At 42.3% G+C, this 16,692-nt stretch overlaps 1 protein-coding gene across 2 annotated transcripts; it reads right to left on the bottom strand.

The window, feature by feature from the left end:
* Nucleotides 1-372: 372 nt before the first annotated feature.
* LOC127327923 (TATA-binding protein-associated factor BTAF1) lies at nt 373-14,540 on the bottom strand. Of its 2 annotated transcripts, XM_051354744.2 has the most exons (30): nt 14,378-14,540; nt 13,791-13,936; nt 13,317-13,411; nt 12,573-12,793; nt 12,438-12,495; nt 11,837-11,918; nt 10,884-11,230; nt 10,387-10,495; nt 9,668-10,310; nt 9,445-9,577; nt 9,271-9,339; nt 8,844-9,055; nt 8,394-8,631; nt 7,549-7,722; nt 7,329-7,455; nt 7,030-7,244; nt 6,508-6,945; nt 6,250-6,369; nt 5,676-6,164; nt 5,009-5,547; nt 4,351-4,840; nt 4,150-4,218; nt 2,584-2,688; nt 2,282-2,500; nt 1,938-2,192; nt 1,801-1,850; nt 1,437-1,546; nt 1,269-1,351; nt 946-1,158; nt 373-837 (listed from the first exon to the last, which is right to left on the bottom strand). In XM_051354744.2, the coding sequence occupies exons 2-30, from the start codon at nt 13,837-13,839 to the stop codon at nt 667-669; spliced, it is 6,123 nt and encodes a 2,040-aa protein (XP_051210704.1). In that variant the 5' UTR covers nt 13,840-13,936; nt 14,378-14,540; the 3' UTR covers nt 373-666. The 2 variants fall into 2 exon arrangements, with proteins under 2 accessions (XP_051210704.1, XP_051210702.1); XM_051354742.2 differs by having other exon boundaries at nt 7,030-7,455.
* Between the last annotated feature and the right edge of the window lie 2,152 nt (nt 14,541-16,692).

Below are 16,692 nucleotides of genomic sequence, written 5' to 3' on the forward strand. Positions count from 1 at the left end.
TATTATTCAAGAAACAAATCTAGAAAAAACACAATTTGAATTTGAATAAATTTAAAAGAAGCTGGTTGGACATGGTGTGGTGCGGCTCGGCCCCCAGCTTTGGCAGTCTGCCCAGCACCGGTCACCCTCTCGGGCCCGGCAACAGCAGCAGCTTCAAAGAGACTTCGTTCTGCTGTCGCGGGAAGCCGAGCAGGACGAGAACAGCTATTCTTCAGTGGATTTACTGTATCCTGAACACCCACCAACTGTCCCCAGCACACATCGTCAAACGAATACCCCGTGGCAGTAGTACTATTATTCTTAGTTATAGTAACAGAAACACAACTAGAAAAAAAAAAGACGCAATTTCAAAGAAACTGCACTTGAACAATATTTTCAAAAGAATCTGCACTTGGACTATAAATTCAAAAGAAGCTGCACTTGGATCATAAATAAGACCAAAACTTTACAGCCTCTGACCCACGGCCAGGCATCTAGATAACCCTCCTAACAAAATCGAAAAACAAAACTGAGATTCACCGTCTCAATTCGCCTATAAGTTAGCCCCATCATCCTGCTCTAGATCGATCTTGCGATCATCCCTCTTTCTTCCTATGAAAAAAAAAAACAAAAGAGATATCTGATGTTGCCTGATTTAACTTTACACTGTACACTCGCGGCGGATGTTCACCCGTTGAGCTTCACCAGGAACTGGTTCATGTCGTACTCATCCGCGTACTGTGACTGGTCCCACAGCTCGTCCAGCCCGTTTAGGATGGACTTCAGGCCCTTCTTGCCAGGTTTTCCACTGGAGTCTTTACTGTCCTCACCAATTGAACTGCTTGGGAGAACCGACGCCTGTGTATCATTTGGGGACATGAGATCAGAACCAAATCATTCAAATGAGAACAGAGAGATAGGATCAGAGAGCAATCATTCGCATTTTGACTTGTCCCAAGGATTTACCTTTCTGGAAGCAGGGGTCGAAGTGAATAGATCAAGCAGCTGGTCAGTGTTCATGGTCTTCAGGCTAGCATTCTCGGCATTGATGACCGCATTGGCAATAGACACCTTGAACCGCTGGAGGCTCATCACTTTCTCTTCCACGGTGCCGCGCATGATGAGACGGTGCACGTTCACAACTTTCTTTTGACCCAGGCGATGTGCTCTGTCCATTGCCTGTAAGAGCAGAATACTACTTATCAGGGGACAACGCGAAAATATGACAAATAGCATAGTTCTGATGCGAATAAAACGAATGTCTATGTGACAAGATGCAAAAGACGAACCTGGAGATCCTTCATCGGGTTCCAATCATGTTCCATGAAGACCAATGTGTCGGCAGATGTCAAATTCAAGCCCAAACCACCAACTGCAACAAAACGAACAATCTGAGCAACCTTTTCCAGCATACCAAGGAGTAAAACTCCAGTTCTTATGGAATTTGTTGAACTTACCATGTGTTGTTAATAGAAGCACGTCAATGGTTGGATCTGAATTGAACGATTTGACAATCTCAAATCTCTTCTCTGTTTGAACAGAGCCATCAAGCCGCAAATATGTGACACTGCAAAAATACCAAATAATCAGACAGTTTAACTAGTAAGGGAATATGATAACAGAGTAATGTGCATTAACTGTTGCATCAAGATGAAATGGCAAGTAAATGTACACTAAAACTACCAAGCTAAAATAGTTCTTGGTCAATTTAATCAGTTGGTATCCCTACTCAACTTTACGGAGTATACAGTCTAGTAGCAGCACTGAATATAATATGCTTCATATCTAGACAACTAATTAGGAAAAAATCATAAAACTCACCTTCTCATATGGGACTGAAACAGGTCCTTCTCGATAACGTCAAGAAAAGCCTACACAAATAGTTGAGAATAGAACAAGGATGAAAATAAGAGCAGAAGCAAGAGAGAGGACACTCCACAACAAAATGGACCCAATACCTTATGTTGAGCGAAAATCAGAACTCTGTGTTGCCCAACAGCTGCGGAAGCATCAGGACTTGATATTTCTAATCCTATACCACATTCGTGAAGTATCTCTTGAAGAGCAACAAGCTTAGGAGAGTGGTGCAGCTCATGCAGCGCACCACTAGTTCCCACACCTATTTCCTTTAGATGATCCACAAGATAGTCAGGTGGGCTCTCCCCAGTTACAAGTAAAGGATGGCTGCAGAGTTTTAATAGGTATTGTAATGCCTGCATACAAAAAGCATATCGATTTAGAGGCTAGTACCAAAGCAGATAATACAATATTGATAAACAAGAGACTTGTTTGAGTGTAGCACCTGAAACACATGACGAGTTGCCTTTGGTTGAGCAGTAGATTGCTCTGATTCATTTGCTTTTACAATAGTTGAGATCTCTTCTCTTGCATTGGAGTTAGAGAATTTGTCATAAAGTTTCAGCTGCAATTGACTGAGGTTGCAATATCTATCCTGGATGATCTTCTCTGGAAGATCGGATAAGACTTCATCCTTGGTTCTTCTGAGTAGAAACGGCATGACCTGGTATAGCAAGGTTTATTTATTCATCGACAAAGGTCATAACATAGTGTTATTTCTAAAATCTAACAGAAGGTAAAAAAAACCTGCTTATGAAGTGCCTCCATTGCAAGAATGCCAGCTTCAGAATCCCTTGCTGAACATTTCGAATCTTTAGCTGCTATCAGTGGTTTCCCATATGTAGCTTGGAACTGTGCAAATCAATCTTTGGTCAGATTGCAGCAATAAAGTACTTTCAAGAATAATGATAGCTGCCACGAAAGCATAGGTGTACTCTGGACAAGCACTAAAGATTTTGTCTTCAAGAAAGCACTTACTTTTAACTGATTGATATCATCTTGTTTTCACTAAGGGTATGTTCGGATTGTGGCCAAAACTTACCATATCAATTTTTTGGTCATGGCCAAAAAAAAATTCTCGAACACATGCCAAAGCATGCGTCATTATATATTAGAAGAAGCCGTCGAGAAGACGGGAGCATACAAGAGTAGCAAAGCTACCAAAAACAAAAAGCAGAGAAAGCAAAAGAAAAAGAGAAAGAAACTGTATAGGGCTAACTTAGTTAGACCTAGGGTTCCTTGTTTGGATGGTTGCAAAATACTTGGCATACCAATGGCCAAATATCAATTCTTTGGGCATGGCCAAATTGTTGGTCTTCGTTTGGATGGTTGCAAAAAAATTGGCATGCCAATGGCCAAATATCATTTTTTTTTGGTCATGGCCAAATCGTTGGTCTTTGTTTGGATGGTTGCAAAATATTTGGCATGCCAATTGCCTCTTTGGCCAATGTAGGGGCTGTTTGGATTAGAGCCCCGAGCTGCCCTGCCAAAAAATAGGCGTTGACTGACTGGTCTGTTGCCTGTTTGGTTGAACGCCAATAAATTGGCGTGCCCATGCCTACTTCACTTTCCAGTTCATTTCACGCCAACATTTTGGCGAGAAGGGGGCGCATGATTCCTTCGCCAATTTTTTGGCGTGCCCGCGAATTGGCAGGGCGAGCCTTGGCAGCATCCAAACAGACCCCTAGTTCATTTTTCTTGTTATTGTTGGCCAACTCATGGGCAAGCAAAAGGTTGACTAGCAAAACATTTGGTGGGTGTAGAACCAAACGTACCCTAGGTTTAATTTACGAAAGGTGTTTCGTTTCTTTGGTTCATATGTTTGGGTTGTATGTACAATTTAAGAGGTAATCTCCTTTTTTTGGTATGTATGTATTTCACTTCCAGGTTTATCCTTCCTGGACTAGTTGGAATATGATCCTATGCTGTAGCCTACCACATACATCATAATTTAAACATCATCATATATAAGAAAGTATGTCTGACGGTTTCTGTTGCTATGGTGTCAGGATTCTGGAGGAAAAGTATATCAGCTGACCATCCTTCAACTAATAAGCAAATATGGATGAAGCAATTGTTGGTCAAACTCTTGCCTTCACAGATCCAAATATGATATACATTTTCGGATGGAGTAGGAGGCTAATGCAACTGAATTGTAAAAAACTGAAGCTCAAGTATATTCTTGAAAAGGGGGCATGTTTTTTTACTAACAGTTCCATTGAAGAATCACAAAAGTTACTACGAGTCGGTGCCATAACAACGAAGTAAAAATTCAAAGCGCAATCTTTCTCAAAAATTCAAAGCGCAACCTACCTGTTTTTCTGTTCCAAGAAACCCAGGCATAAGGAAGTCGAATAGAGACCACAATTCCAGTACATTGTTCTGCAGTTCAGTAGAATGTTTCAAAATAAAGAAATAATTTAATCAATAGCATTAGCTTCCACAGAGAACATACACAACAAAACAGTAATAGCTATGAAAGTGAACAGATACGGAGAGCAGCTAAAGTTTTACCTGAATAGGAGTTCCACTCAGGATAAGACGGTGTTGCGCTTTCAACTGTTTCACAGCAGACGTTACTTTAGATCTTGAGTTTTTGATGATGTGCCCTTCATCCAGAACACAATAGTTCCAATAGATATTCTCAAGGAAATCGATATCCTTGCGTATAATATCATACGATGTAATGATAACATTGAACTTATCAAATTGACTACGCAGCAGTATCCTGTCTGGTGATGAACCAACGTACTGAAGAGGTTTCATGATAGAGCTGTCTATGTACTTCTCCATTTCGTATTCCCAATGTGCTACTAAAGTAGAAGGACAGATAATCAAAGATTTTGGATCTTTGTCATCATTCCGTGCACGTGACTCAGCAATATCACTTGCTACAATAGCAGATGCCTGGAGTGTCTTGCCAAGCCCCATGTCATCACATAAAATTCCATGTAACTTAAACCGTCTCAGGAATGCTAACCAGTTGATTCCTTCTTGCTGGTACCTGAAAAAAGGACATCAAAACAAATATTGTAAACCTGCAAAGAGGCACATCATATTTTGACATATGAACCGAACTGCAGATTCAATGTGTATGATAATTTATCTATGCATGAAACTGATTATCATGAAGCTACATTCTGGCAAAGGAAGTTCGATGATAGTTACAGACCTTCGTAACTCAACGCTAAGATGAATGTTGAGCTTGTAATCATCAATTTGGGAGTTGTCAAGGAGTTGTTCCAGAAATTCTGCATCTTCCGTGCTTCTAGATAAGCGCTCACTTAGTCCACTCGGTAGCGGAACACCCTTCGCTAATGGCAGCAAAGGAACCAAAGCAGCAAAACTGTGAGTAACAGACTGCCTAACAGATCCATCAGGGTCACTCATGCACCTCAGAAGAGGTACAACAAGGAAAGGAGCATAAGGAACCAACTCCACAGCCAAACCCTGAACAAGAAGGCTCAAAAGCATCCCAGCTCCTTGTCTTGCACACACAGAAGATGAATCCGACAGCATAGGAATGGCATTTTCTATAACAACTACCATCACATTACCAGTCAATGACTTCGCCATTGATGTGATGCATCTGGCAGCCGCTAACCTAACAGCTACATGAGGATGACGCACGCACCCAAGAATACAGGGAAGGAGCCTTAACAGCTGAGGCCTTAAGGGCTCAGGTAGGTGAGGTGTAACTGAGCGAACAACCTGCAAGAGCCAGGCGCATCATTAGAAATTGGGTATGTGACATGACAACTTAAGCCTAGAGAATATAGCTATCTTGTGTAAAGCAGCCATGATACACTGAATTCAAATTAAGCCCTCATGGGACAAACCTGAATATTGTTTATGACAGACTGTGGGTCCTTGTCCTCACAAGATCTGCCTAGTTGTGCAATACTTGGATCATCTTTCTGAATGCCATCTTGGATCTCAACAGGTTTAAGAAATTCGGTAAGGCAATCCCATATCTTCGGGAGTTTCTCAAATAATGATGATCCAAATTTCTCACAGAGATGCTTTAGAGCCAACTCTGATCCACGACGGCTAATAAAACCTTCCGTTTTTGTTCTTTCTTCACCACCAGAACTAGCATGACCCCTGGATTTGTGATTGCTAGAACGCTTCCCAATTGACAGCAGATTTTGGTCCTCAATAACCTGCATTGAATTGATGACTGCAGCTTGAGGTGTCTCATAAATATCCGTGCATGCTAAGGTGCAGAGGTTCTTTGTTAGCTTGTCATTGGGACCAGGCTTCCGACCAACACAACTAAAAATGAGCTCCGCAAGTGCATCTGCAGCTTTGTCTTGAAGTAGCTCCTCCTGCATGACATGGAATCATCCAAGTTTATATGCTGAATTGCTAGAAGCAGAACTTGCTAAAATAAGCACAAAGCTACATGTTTACCTGTTCTCTTTTTATAGCAGCCATCAAAGGTAAAATGACTGGGTTCAACTTGCTTGGTAACCCAGACATCCAGACGACAGCAGAAGCCACTAAAGAAGAGACTGTTACGTGCAAATTATTCTGTAGAATAGTATCAAATGATAAAAAAAAATATGTGAAGATGTTGCCATGGATCACTTAGAAAAAAAGAAATAAATACATAGAATGATGTAACACAGAACTTCAACAATCTAACAAAAATATAGAGACTTGAAATACCTGAACACATTTCAAGTAGCCTGATGTAGACAACAGGCCTTGTTTTGCGGACTCTACGTTATTCAGGACAATTTTCTCACTGTCCGAAGGAAGATCAAGTTCAGTGGGCAACAACAGCTTTGAAGCAAAATTAATAGCTTCATCAACGCTCAGCATGTCAGCGTTAAAATTTAAGCCGCTGGCATAATCTTTGAATATAGCACAAGAATCAACTGAGCGGAACAAATTAGTGGCTTCATTGCGCATCTTTGTGTACGTTCTTGCAAGTTCAGAATATGGAAGCACAGAGTCTTTTGTTGGAAACGCAGGATCAGAGCAAGATAGTAAATCCAACAGATACTCTTTCACAGAGGAGAAGAAAGCTAGCAATGCGCCCACGGCAGCAAGATCTCTTCCTCTGAGATCTTTAAACCAAGAAACAATAACCATAGAAGCAACCTGGAACAACAAAACAAATAAGTACAGTGTGAATAGTTCAGGAGTGAAGATATTACAAACTAATATAATGGGGCCATTACAAACCTGTCTCTGGACTCCTGAGGAAGACATGACATCATTTGCAAGTGGAGTAAGAACAACTTGCCACGAGCCAACTGGCAACTTTGCGGCAAAGAGCCCAAGGGCCATTGCTGTTAGCACCCGTGTATGAGTAACAGATTTGTCAGAATCAGCCCCCACAATTATCTTTGGAACATTCGACGAAACCTCAAAATGCCTCTCATGTGAAGAATTTTCCCCTGTAGAACCAAAAGATATCATCCTTGAACTTTCATGTTCTAGCCTTGCAGAACTTATCTTTGCAGCAGCTCTTGAACGACTACCTCGGGGAAGGGCAACTGGCAGAAACATTTTTGTAGAATCCAATGCAGTGCCATATGGAGATGTAGCAAGTTGCACCCAGTTACTGAAATATGACACTGCAGCACACTCAAGGTCCTTTGCAGGGCACTACACAATAAAGACAGTTTTGTTTGTTAATATAAGCCTATGATAGACAAGATTAATGAACTTTCTTTTCCAGAAGTCCAGAACAATAGTAACCTGAAGTAGAAGTTTCCATGCCCTTTCAGAAGATCGAAGAATCTCGTCATTTGACTCCAAAAGTATATTCTGGAAGACAACCTGCAGCGAGTCACCCAATATAGATGTAGGCCAGAATGTAGATGGGGTGTTTCCAGCTGAACTTCCGGTATTGCCAACTTCAAGAAGCCTCTCCTACAAACAGTTGGGACTTCACAGTTAACTAGGAATAATGATAGATGTGACTCACACTAAAAATCTCAATATATAATGGCAATGAAATTGCATTATTATTCCATGCTTGTGACTGGGAAAAAGATCCCAAGGAAGGTTGCTTTTACTAAACGAAGTTGCCAAAAAGATCAGGCAGATGCAAATGTTAGATGTGTATTGGCACTACAAAATCATTATACTTAATGGCAAATTTGCATTACTCAGTAATTGCGACTTAATCTAAGGAATGTAGTTTCTTTAGTAAACAAAGTAGAAAAGGGATTAGCCAGATGGTTCAAAGCTGCTGAACTACATCAGCTGTAGAGACATGTGATTGAAAGGTGATGACTCTGCTAATTTCCATACTACCTCCGATCCATAATAAGTGTTGGGGTGTTAGTTCAAATTTAGACTAATTTTGAACGACTAAATTTGAACTAACACCCCAACACTTATTATGGATCTGGGGGAGTAAATTAATTCTAAAACTCTGGTAACGTTTAGTGGACAAAGTTGCACCACATGGTTGTAGAGGTTTGTGACTGCAATGATGATTCTGCTAATTTTCATAACTCGGTTCAAGAAAAGTAGTGAATGCCTGATACATCAGCACAGGAAACCAAAGTCGATCCTAAATTCCAAATAGTTCTTACCAATGTTCGTATAGCAGAACGCCGAACTGAAGTAATGCTGTGTCTCATAAAAGGCCACAAACGGGGTGTCAGTGTGGCTAAAACATAAGGGTTCTCGCTATATGCCAACATGTCTTCTTGCTCAGCTGTCTGAGTAGCTTTGTTTAGATCAAATTCTCTTTCCCCTAAGGCTGTCATGCCAAGCATCTTCGGAACCATCTCTGGTTGCGAGTATATCTCAGCTAACAAATTCATTACACTGAAAAAGAAGAGAAATTTATGAGCAAAACAGAAAACAGCTATACAGAACAAAAAATAATAACTCCATATATACAGCAGGATTAATGGTAATGGTGGTTGGTTTAGTTTCAGAAGATGATACAAAAGCCAAAATTGAACTGGTCGAACAATCATTGGTGTATGCTCAACTTTAGGCTAATGCATGTATAACACATGATGCAAGAATAATACCTGCTTGTAGATGGGCTTAGGTCGTCAAGGTCAAGCAATATATCCCATAACAACATCACAACTGAATGCAGCATTTGATCATTTAGTCTAACTAAAGAAGCAGCAGCTGGGATCAGGGCCTCTGCAGCTACAGCACGGACATCATCATCTGGATCCTCCAAACCAGCCTTACAAGCATGAAGGACATACTCAAACAGATCTTTAAGCATTTCCTGGTGAGGTAGGAATCAATATTATCAATTTTGTGCACAGATCAGGTATCAAAGTCATACATCAGTATTAATAAACAAGCCATTAACAGTGCACTCAGGGGCACCAAGATTGGCGTGATTTGAACAAAACCCAAGGTGTCACCAATCACATAATAGTGAAATATGGAACTAAATTATCATATTAAGTCATCAGTTGCTCGAATAGTAATCATCACCTTGCGAACCGCAACCAAGTATTTGATTCCAAGGAGGCTCCCATGACGAACTTCCCACTCTTGCCTGTGCTGAAAAAACAAATAAAAGAGATGACGGTGACAACAAAAGTGAATGTATATTGTTCTAAAAGTGGATGATCACGAGACAGATAACTACAAGTCTACAACACATACCTGCATTTGCAGTAAGATATTTAGTGTATGGCACACTAAAGAAGGATGCATGTACTTCAGTACAGCACCAAGAGCTTGAGCGCAAGTTTCACGGACAGGGGCAACCACTTGATCAGATACATAATCCCCAAAGCTGCCAGCAGAATAAGGCGTACAGAAATAAGGCTAATAACGAATAAAAGGAAATATATGTATGTGTATCTTGAAGTCTAGATATGCATACCGGTCCAATGAAAGCACGCAAAGGAAACGAATTGCACAATCTTGAAGAAACTCCCAATTCTTCATACATGAGTGCTTGGCCAGTTTCATCAGTTTCACATACTTCAAATTTTCATGAACATGTATAACAGAACTTGGAGTTGATGCCGAGCTGACTGCATTGTGGAGTGATGTACAGGATGTATCCGCTTTAGAAAGACCAGTTGAATTATCAAGCTGCAACTCTGGTTCAACCTTTACATCAGCAGAATTAGGTTCAACACTTGATATAGTGAACACATTACTCAAACCTGCCTCTGCTTTGGAATCATCCGCATTGACCAGCTTCTTATCCAAGTCAATGTCCATAATCTCAGAAGGATTTGGCTTCTCTTCTGTAAGTCTCTCCGCAACCGATTCATGAATAATCTCAGAAGAATTTGGCTCATCTTTCTTATGTCTCTTCAGAACTGGTTCAAGCTGTTCCACATCTATGCCGTCGTTAAGATCAATACCATGTGGCCTTTTCAGGGAGTCAGAATCGGATCTATCATCCAGATCAGCAAGAGGTGAGCTCAGATCAGGGATATATACTCCAGCACAAGCACCTTGATGCGTCAAAATTTCCCTCAAAGCCATAATGGTGCCATGGCGAACTTCCCAAACTAATGGGAAACACTCAGTTAATGGTTATAAGCAAGACAAAAGGAGACAAATATAGGAGTTGGGAGATGAACTTACTAGGATCGAACATATCAAGAAGAAGCTGATCCACAAATTGTTGAAAAGGCCATCTCCCACTGTCGCTGTACTCCGTGTTGTCTTCATCTACAACTGTGTCAGAAGTATCCTGAAATTAGAGAAATAAAATTATCAAATCATCATGGATTGAAGACAAGGTACTGAAAGAGTAATGTGTAAATTGCCAGACAATGCAGAAGCAATGATAAACTAGCAAACGTGTGCATGCGTTCAGTGCCGACAAGCCCAGGCAAGCGCAAGTGCATTAACCACTTGTCCCCTGCCACATATGTAGGCATGATACACTCTAGCTAGCAACTGAATGGTAAGAAACAGAATTCTCCACTTTTAAACTTTGGAAATATTAAAAAAAAACTAGCAGACAACAAATTTGCTGATGCTTCAGATTATTTCAGGAATGAGGAACCTAATATATATTAACTATATCATAAAACTAAATCCAGTATATCTTAGAATATGTGGTTGACTGATCATACATTATATGCAGCAACTTGGTCAGAAGATGCTCCATTGGACGATGCAGAATTTTTCAGCGCGACCTCATCATCCTCTGGTGCAGACTTAGTATGATCTTTTGCATTGCTCTTTGCTTTCCGCTTCAGCATATTGCGTTCCCTTGCACTTAATCGCTTAGGTCGATAATTAGAATGTTTCGGATACCTAGGAACCATGGAGGCGACCAAGTGCTGAATATTTTGACCACTATTAAACGAATAAAATCCATTGTTCTGGACATTTGCATCCCAATAATTCTTTTGGGCAAGAAGATCCTCATCTTTGATAACATCATTGAAATCCATGAACTGCTCGCACACATCAAGACCTGCATTAGAATAAGAGAATAATATGCAAGTGTTCCAAAACAACACTGGAAATATGCGAAGCAGACATTATGAAACCAGCACACAAAGATCCTACTCCCTCCGGTCGGATTTAATCGACGCGGAGGGAGACCTGCCGATGCATGTCATTAGTGGTGGGTGGCGTCAATTAATTAAGTCCAGAGGTAGTATATGATAACAGATCATGCTTTGAATCACATATTTTAAGCAAAAGGATATGAACGAGCAACTAATAATTAGTACCTTTTAAAAATAATATTTAACCCCAGCAACCAATCTCAGCAAATACAATGGATGTAAGCAGTGCACTAAAATTAGTCGGAAAATTAGCTTCTAAACTTTCAGTGATCACCAAGATATGAATTCGAACTGATGAGCGGAAATTCAAATGTAGAGAACACAAGAACAAGCATTACAAAACTGATATTGCAAAAAAAAAAAACGCTTGTTATCAATCTTGAAAGCTACAAAGCCTACAATGTCAATACAATCTGTATTTTGGGAACTCTGACAAACAATAAGATAAAACATTAACTAAATCTTTGAAATAGATTCGCTTTACCATTGTAAGGAAATAACATACATACCTAAGCGCCGCCGAAGATTTTGCTTTTGGCGAGCTAAGCGGTCTGCTGGATTCTTGCCATTATCATTAGCAACATCATATTCCTAGTAATAAAAACGCAAAAAAAAAATTAAGCAATGTTGCAGCAACACAAAAACAGGCAAAAATCAAAAGGGAACTGTCAGTTTCACTCTTAAAAGTAAGTTCTTAGTGTATCTTGATACAGACCAAGTCAAGAAACTGCCGAGCTGAGATTCCTTTCGAGTCTAGCTAATTGAGAAATTTAGGCAAATATATGACTACTAGGTACCGCAGATTACATTGACAAATCTTTTCATTGTCCACTCAGAATTATATCCTAAAGAGAGTTAAAGTCAAATACTGCACACCCTAATATGAAGTGCTGAAGAACTATTTTTATATTCAATGTCGATTTTTCTTGTTCAATGTATATAACAAGAAAATAAGATAGCCGTACCGAACAACAGAGGCACATATGAACCATAAAAAAATGCATTGAAATTTTACGTAGCTCATAGACGTGCCACAAAAGAAATCCAAAATAGTTTTAGTCATGCTCATCAAATATTGAGGAGGGACAATAATGGTACAAGAGAATACACCTGTCCACCTGATGACAACAAAGGAGATCCAAATTCCAATACCCTGTTGATATCAAAGCTGTACGAAAAAGAATAGCATCAGTTTCTTAATTTTCAGAGATGTCAGCAAGATAGAAAAAGGTAAAGTATATTCACCTTCCAAAAGCAAGCTCAGATGTTGCAGCAGTATCAGGAGGTGGCAGTGCTGACCCAACATCAGCAGTTTCATCAGATAATCCAGAAGCATGTTTTTCTGCTTCCACAGATGCAAACAAGTCTTTCACTGACATGTGTTTGACATTCTCTGCTATGGCACCGATTGCACGTGCTGCAGCAACCCTTGTGTCCCAATTCTTACTACGAATGTACTGAGAAACCTAAAGTTTGGCACATGACAGCATCAAGTTTAGCCACCATTGCATGTGTAAATACATAAAAATAAAAGCAGGTCGACTCGACAGTAAGCTAAGTAGAGCAGATATACTAATATGTTGATATCATATATATGGGGGCATATTATTTATCCTACAAACTGAACATCTGACACTCAATACGTGGAAGGATATCAAATATCACAAACATTGTGGCATGTGTGAGTATCTCCTTAAAAAATAATTATAAACATCTTGAGCATGCATACATGAATTCATGTAAGCCCAAGAAATTTTCTATCAGACGGATCAACTTATACATAACTGGTGATGCAGCACAACGGAAAAAAAAAAGTGTAGAATGTTTTCGTGTGGTTACCAAACAAGCATAGCAGCTAGAAGTACATGTATTCCTTCATACCCAAAGATCATCATATCTTAAACAGCACAGCATACTAAGCAGACACACTTGAAGGATCAAGTGTCCAAGTTTGCAAATCTCAGAAACTGATTAACTTGGTCCACATACCTTCTTCAACAGGGCACTAAGCTCCAGGGGATGCGACTTGGCAATATCTCCGATCTGGCGTGCGGCCGCGAACCTCGTTGCTTGCGTGGAGCCAGCTAGGGTAGGGTTGTTAAAGGAAACTTTGCAAAACAGACGATGATGAGGAGCACATGGGAGGAATTCGTTTTGAACACTAAGCAGTAGGTAGGGTCCAGAAGAGTGGAATCAAGCATGGCGAAGTAATTTTTTGACCATGGAACGGGCACGAGCTAGAAGCGAGCACAACAAGAGCAACAGCAGGTAGTCATCATATGTAACAAACAAAGCAGGATTATGAGGTAGATATGCTGGCAGAAGAGCGCAGTTAAGCATGGCCAACTTGACACCCCTGACTAGTTATTTTTTGTCCATGGAGTGGGCACAGACTAGAAGTGAACATAACATAAGAACAAGAGTTAAATCATGTGTACGCAAGGAGGCAAGCAAGCAGGATACTGTCTAGCAAGGTGAGCAGGCGGTGAAGCCGGGACGAGCTCTGCGCCATGGGTCATCCGAGGTGGCGAACCGGCCGCGCGCGCTTCAGTGCAGCTGCGCAGCAGTGGCGCCTGTCGATGGAGTGATCGACCGCGTGCGGAGGTTACCTGCACAGCAAACAGCAGAGGAGTTGTTAGTAAGCCTGTGAAGGAAGTGACCAAGTGGCGGAAACAACAGCGGGATAGTAGTACGAATAGCAACGCGGGCACGCGAGGAGTGGCATGCGGGCTCGTGGTGGGCTGGGAACTGAGTGCGGCGTGAGATCTCGTGGGAGAGGCGGTGGTGGCCATGGCGTGGCGTGGCGTGCGAAGGAGGGAACGCCCGGGTGGGGCGGTTTAAAATTCGATTCGAAATCTGCGGCGGGCGCGGCGCACGGAACGGAACGGAACCCTGGTGGGCGCACGCGCGCGAGGCGGCGGCGGAGGAGGGCCGCAGGCAGGCGCGCGGGCGCGAGGGCGGCGATCCAGCCTTATCCGTACTGGAGGGCGCGGCAGAAGGGAACAAATCTCGAGGAGAGGAGCGGGGGCGGGGCGGGGAGGAGGACGTACCCGAGGTGGCGGTGGCCGGGGAGGCGCGACGGCGGCGCCGGCGAGGCGGAGGGAAGGGGATCGCGGGAGGAGGAGGAGGAGGAGGAGCCCCCGCCGGGGACGGGGGTGGCGTGGGGCCCGCGCGGGTGAGGGGATCCTCCCTCGCGCTCACGCGCGCGCCGGGAGGGAGGGACTCGGTCGCGGTCCGACTCTGTCTAACCGATTGGTGGGTCGGATGGGTGCAGACCTAGTAGTACCGGGTCGGGATGGCTGGCTGGATGGATGCCCGCCCGCCCTCTGGTGTTATTTTATAGGCGATCTGATCTTCCTTCGCCTCCACACCGCTGGGTTGGGCTGCATCTCTCTATCTCTCTCTCTCTTCCTTTTCCCGTCCTGCGTCCCTCTTTCCTGGGCCCTCCGTGCCTGGGCCTGCCTACCAAGTGGAAGCCTTTGCTGGAAAAAAGAACCCAGTGGATGCCAATCCCTTCTCAAAAAAAAAAAGTGGATGCCCCTCTTTCATTCAAAATATTTTGCATATGAATTTGCAAGACTTTTTTCATATGAAATCTAACATCCTCTCGACCCTCTTTTCCAGAATCCTTTGTCTTTCCTATCAAACAAACTATGGTGCCTTTATCAAAAAAAAAAAAACTTTGGTGCATATCAACTCATGTAGGGGGGAGAGAGAGGGAGGGAGCATGTGAGATTATGAATGTTTAATTACTTTTCTATTGCTTGCTTCTCACCAAGGTTTTCCTAGGTTCTACAGCCGCAACCCGGTACACGACCCCGTCAGCCACGGTCGGCCTTTACCCTACCACGCGGGCCCAAATCTCACGCCACTAAACCGTTGCAAAAGGAATCAACGAATCTCGGTCGATCTTGATACTTCTCCATCGACTACACGCTCTTCTTCCCTACTTATGCCGAAGAATTGATTGTACACGACCAAAGCAAAGCTATCATTTGGATCGGCCTGAAATACCCGTTGGATAATAACCAATAAAAACATGTGTACCCTCCTTTGTGATCCCGTGGGTAATCAATAAAAACACGTCGTACATAGTGTGGTGAGAGCTTATGAGAGGCGGTGTGTGACATGTTTGGAAAGCAACGACGGTCAAAAAAAAATTCCGAGGTGATCATAGATGGGATCTATGCCTTGTAAAAAGATAGCAAGTGGTGGGGCAAACATGATAGCAACAAATTGGGTAAGGACGAACCTGAAAAATCATTGCAGCGTAGCACATGTGTTGGATTTGTCGCGTAAAAGAAACACCCATGAAAAATGATAAAATTCATCAACCACCATAAGGTAATATTGGTAACTAGAGAAACTAGTAATGGGGGAGGTCCATAGATCGGTTTGTATTAAATCAAATGGTGACATGGCACCAGAATAAGAGGTAGAAAATAAAAGTATAGATTGCTTCCCTAATTGACATGCTTCAAAGTGTGGGCAAATCTTTATTACGCGGGGAGAGGAAAATGAGAAAGAGACGCATTGCTTGGTGTCCAAGACTTCAGTGCCAGAGGTTGCATATAAGAAGGGGTACAAGTCACCCAAACCATTGGTTCTCGTGAGGAGTCTCGTGTTGGCCAGATCCGTCTAACATAAGCCAAATGGATAAAATCCAAAACAAAAAGCAAGAATCATCACGAGAAAAATTACGGGTGCTAATAAGGCTCTTGACAATGTGAGGAGAAACTAGAACATTGTTGAGATAAAAAAGCACGTGGGGTAAAATAAGAAGCACCAGTAGCAACTATAGACAAATGAGAACCATTACCAGCGCCAATATTTTGATGATGGGACACGCAACATAGAAAATAAAAAGTTTCCAAGAGATTCGAACGAATACAAGATCGAATCGAGAAACAAATTGATCCACACATACCTTCGTAGATCATAAAGTGCAAGCATTTATAACGCGATAGATGTAGGCATTCCCTCTGTGATCAAATCCAGCCAACACCACAACCAGATGTGCCTCCGAATTATGCACACATGCAACAATATAGATGGACAGGTAGATGGGTTCTACATGACAACAACACGACGGTGGTGGAGGCTATGGTGGAGAACTTCGGCGGCGGCGGCTAGGGAGCAGATGGGAGAGGAAAGGGGGCGGCGGCTAGGGTTTGATGTGTCACTCCCTGCCCCTCCCTCTCTTTATATAGAACAAGGGTTCGGCCAATATGGGCTCCTTTCCAAGCCTAGGGTCGGTGGGGCCCCTAGGGAGAAAACTTACCCCTTAAGCTTCCCCTCCGGTAGTCCCTACTTTAGGGTTTCCCTTGGGCTGGCCGCATGGGCCTTGTGGGGCTGATGCCCCATA

This window comes from Lolium perenne, chromosome 1 (genome assembly GCF_019359855.2).
Source record: "Lolium perenne isolate Kyuss_39 chromosome 1, Kyuss_2.0, whole genome shotgun sequence".
Classification (NCBI taxonomy): domain Eukaryota; kingdom Viridiplantae; phylum Streptophyta; class Magnoliopsida; order Poales; family Poaceae; genus Lolium; species Lolium perenne.

Excerpts from the sequence above, each read along its gene's own strand:
- LOC127327923 (XM_051354742.2), bottom strand. The coding sequence starts at position 13,839 with ATGGCGCAGAGCTCGTCCCGGCTTCACCGCCTGCTCACCTTGCTAGAC. Across the intron at positions 2,193-2,281 it reads CAACTCGTCATGTGTTTCAG|GCATTACAATACCTATTAAA; the intron begins GTGCTACACTCA and ends TTTTGTATGCAG. Across the intron at positions 1,547-1,800 it reads TTTCAGTCCCATATGAGAAG|TGTCACATATTTGCGGCTTG; the intron begins GTGAGTTTTATG and ends GTATTTTTGCAG.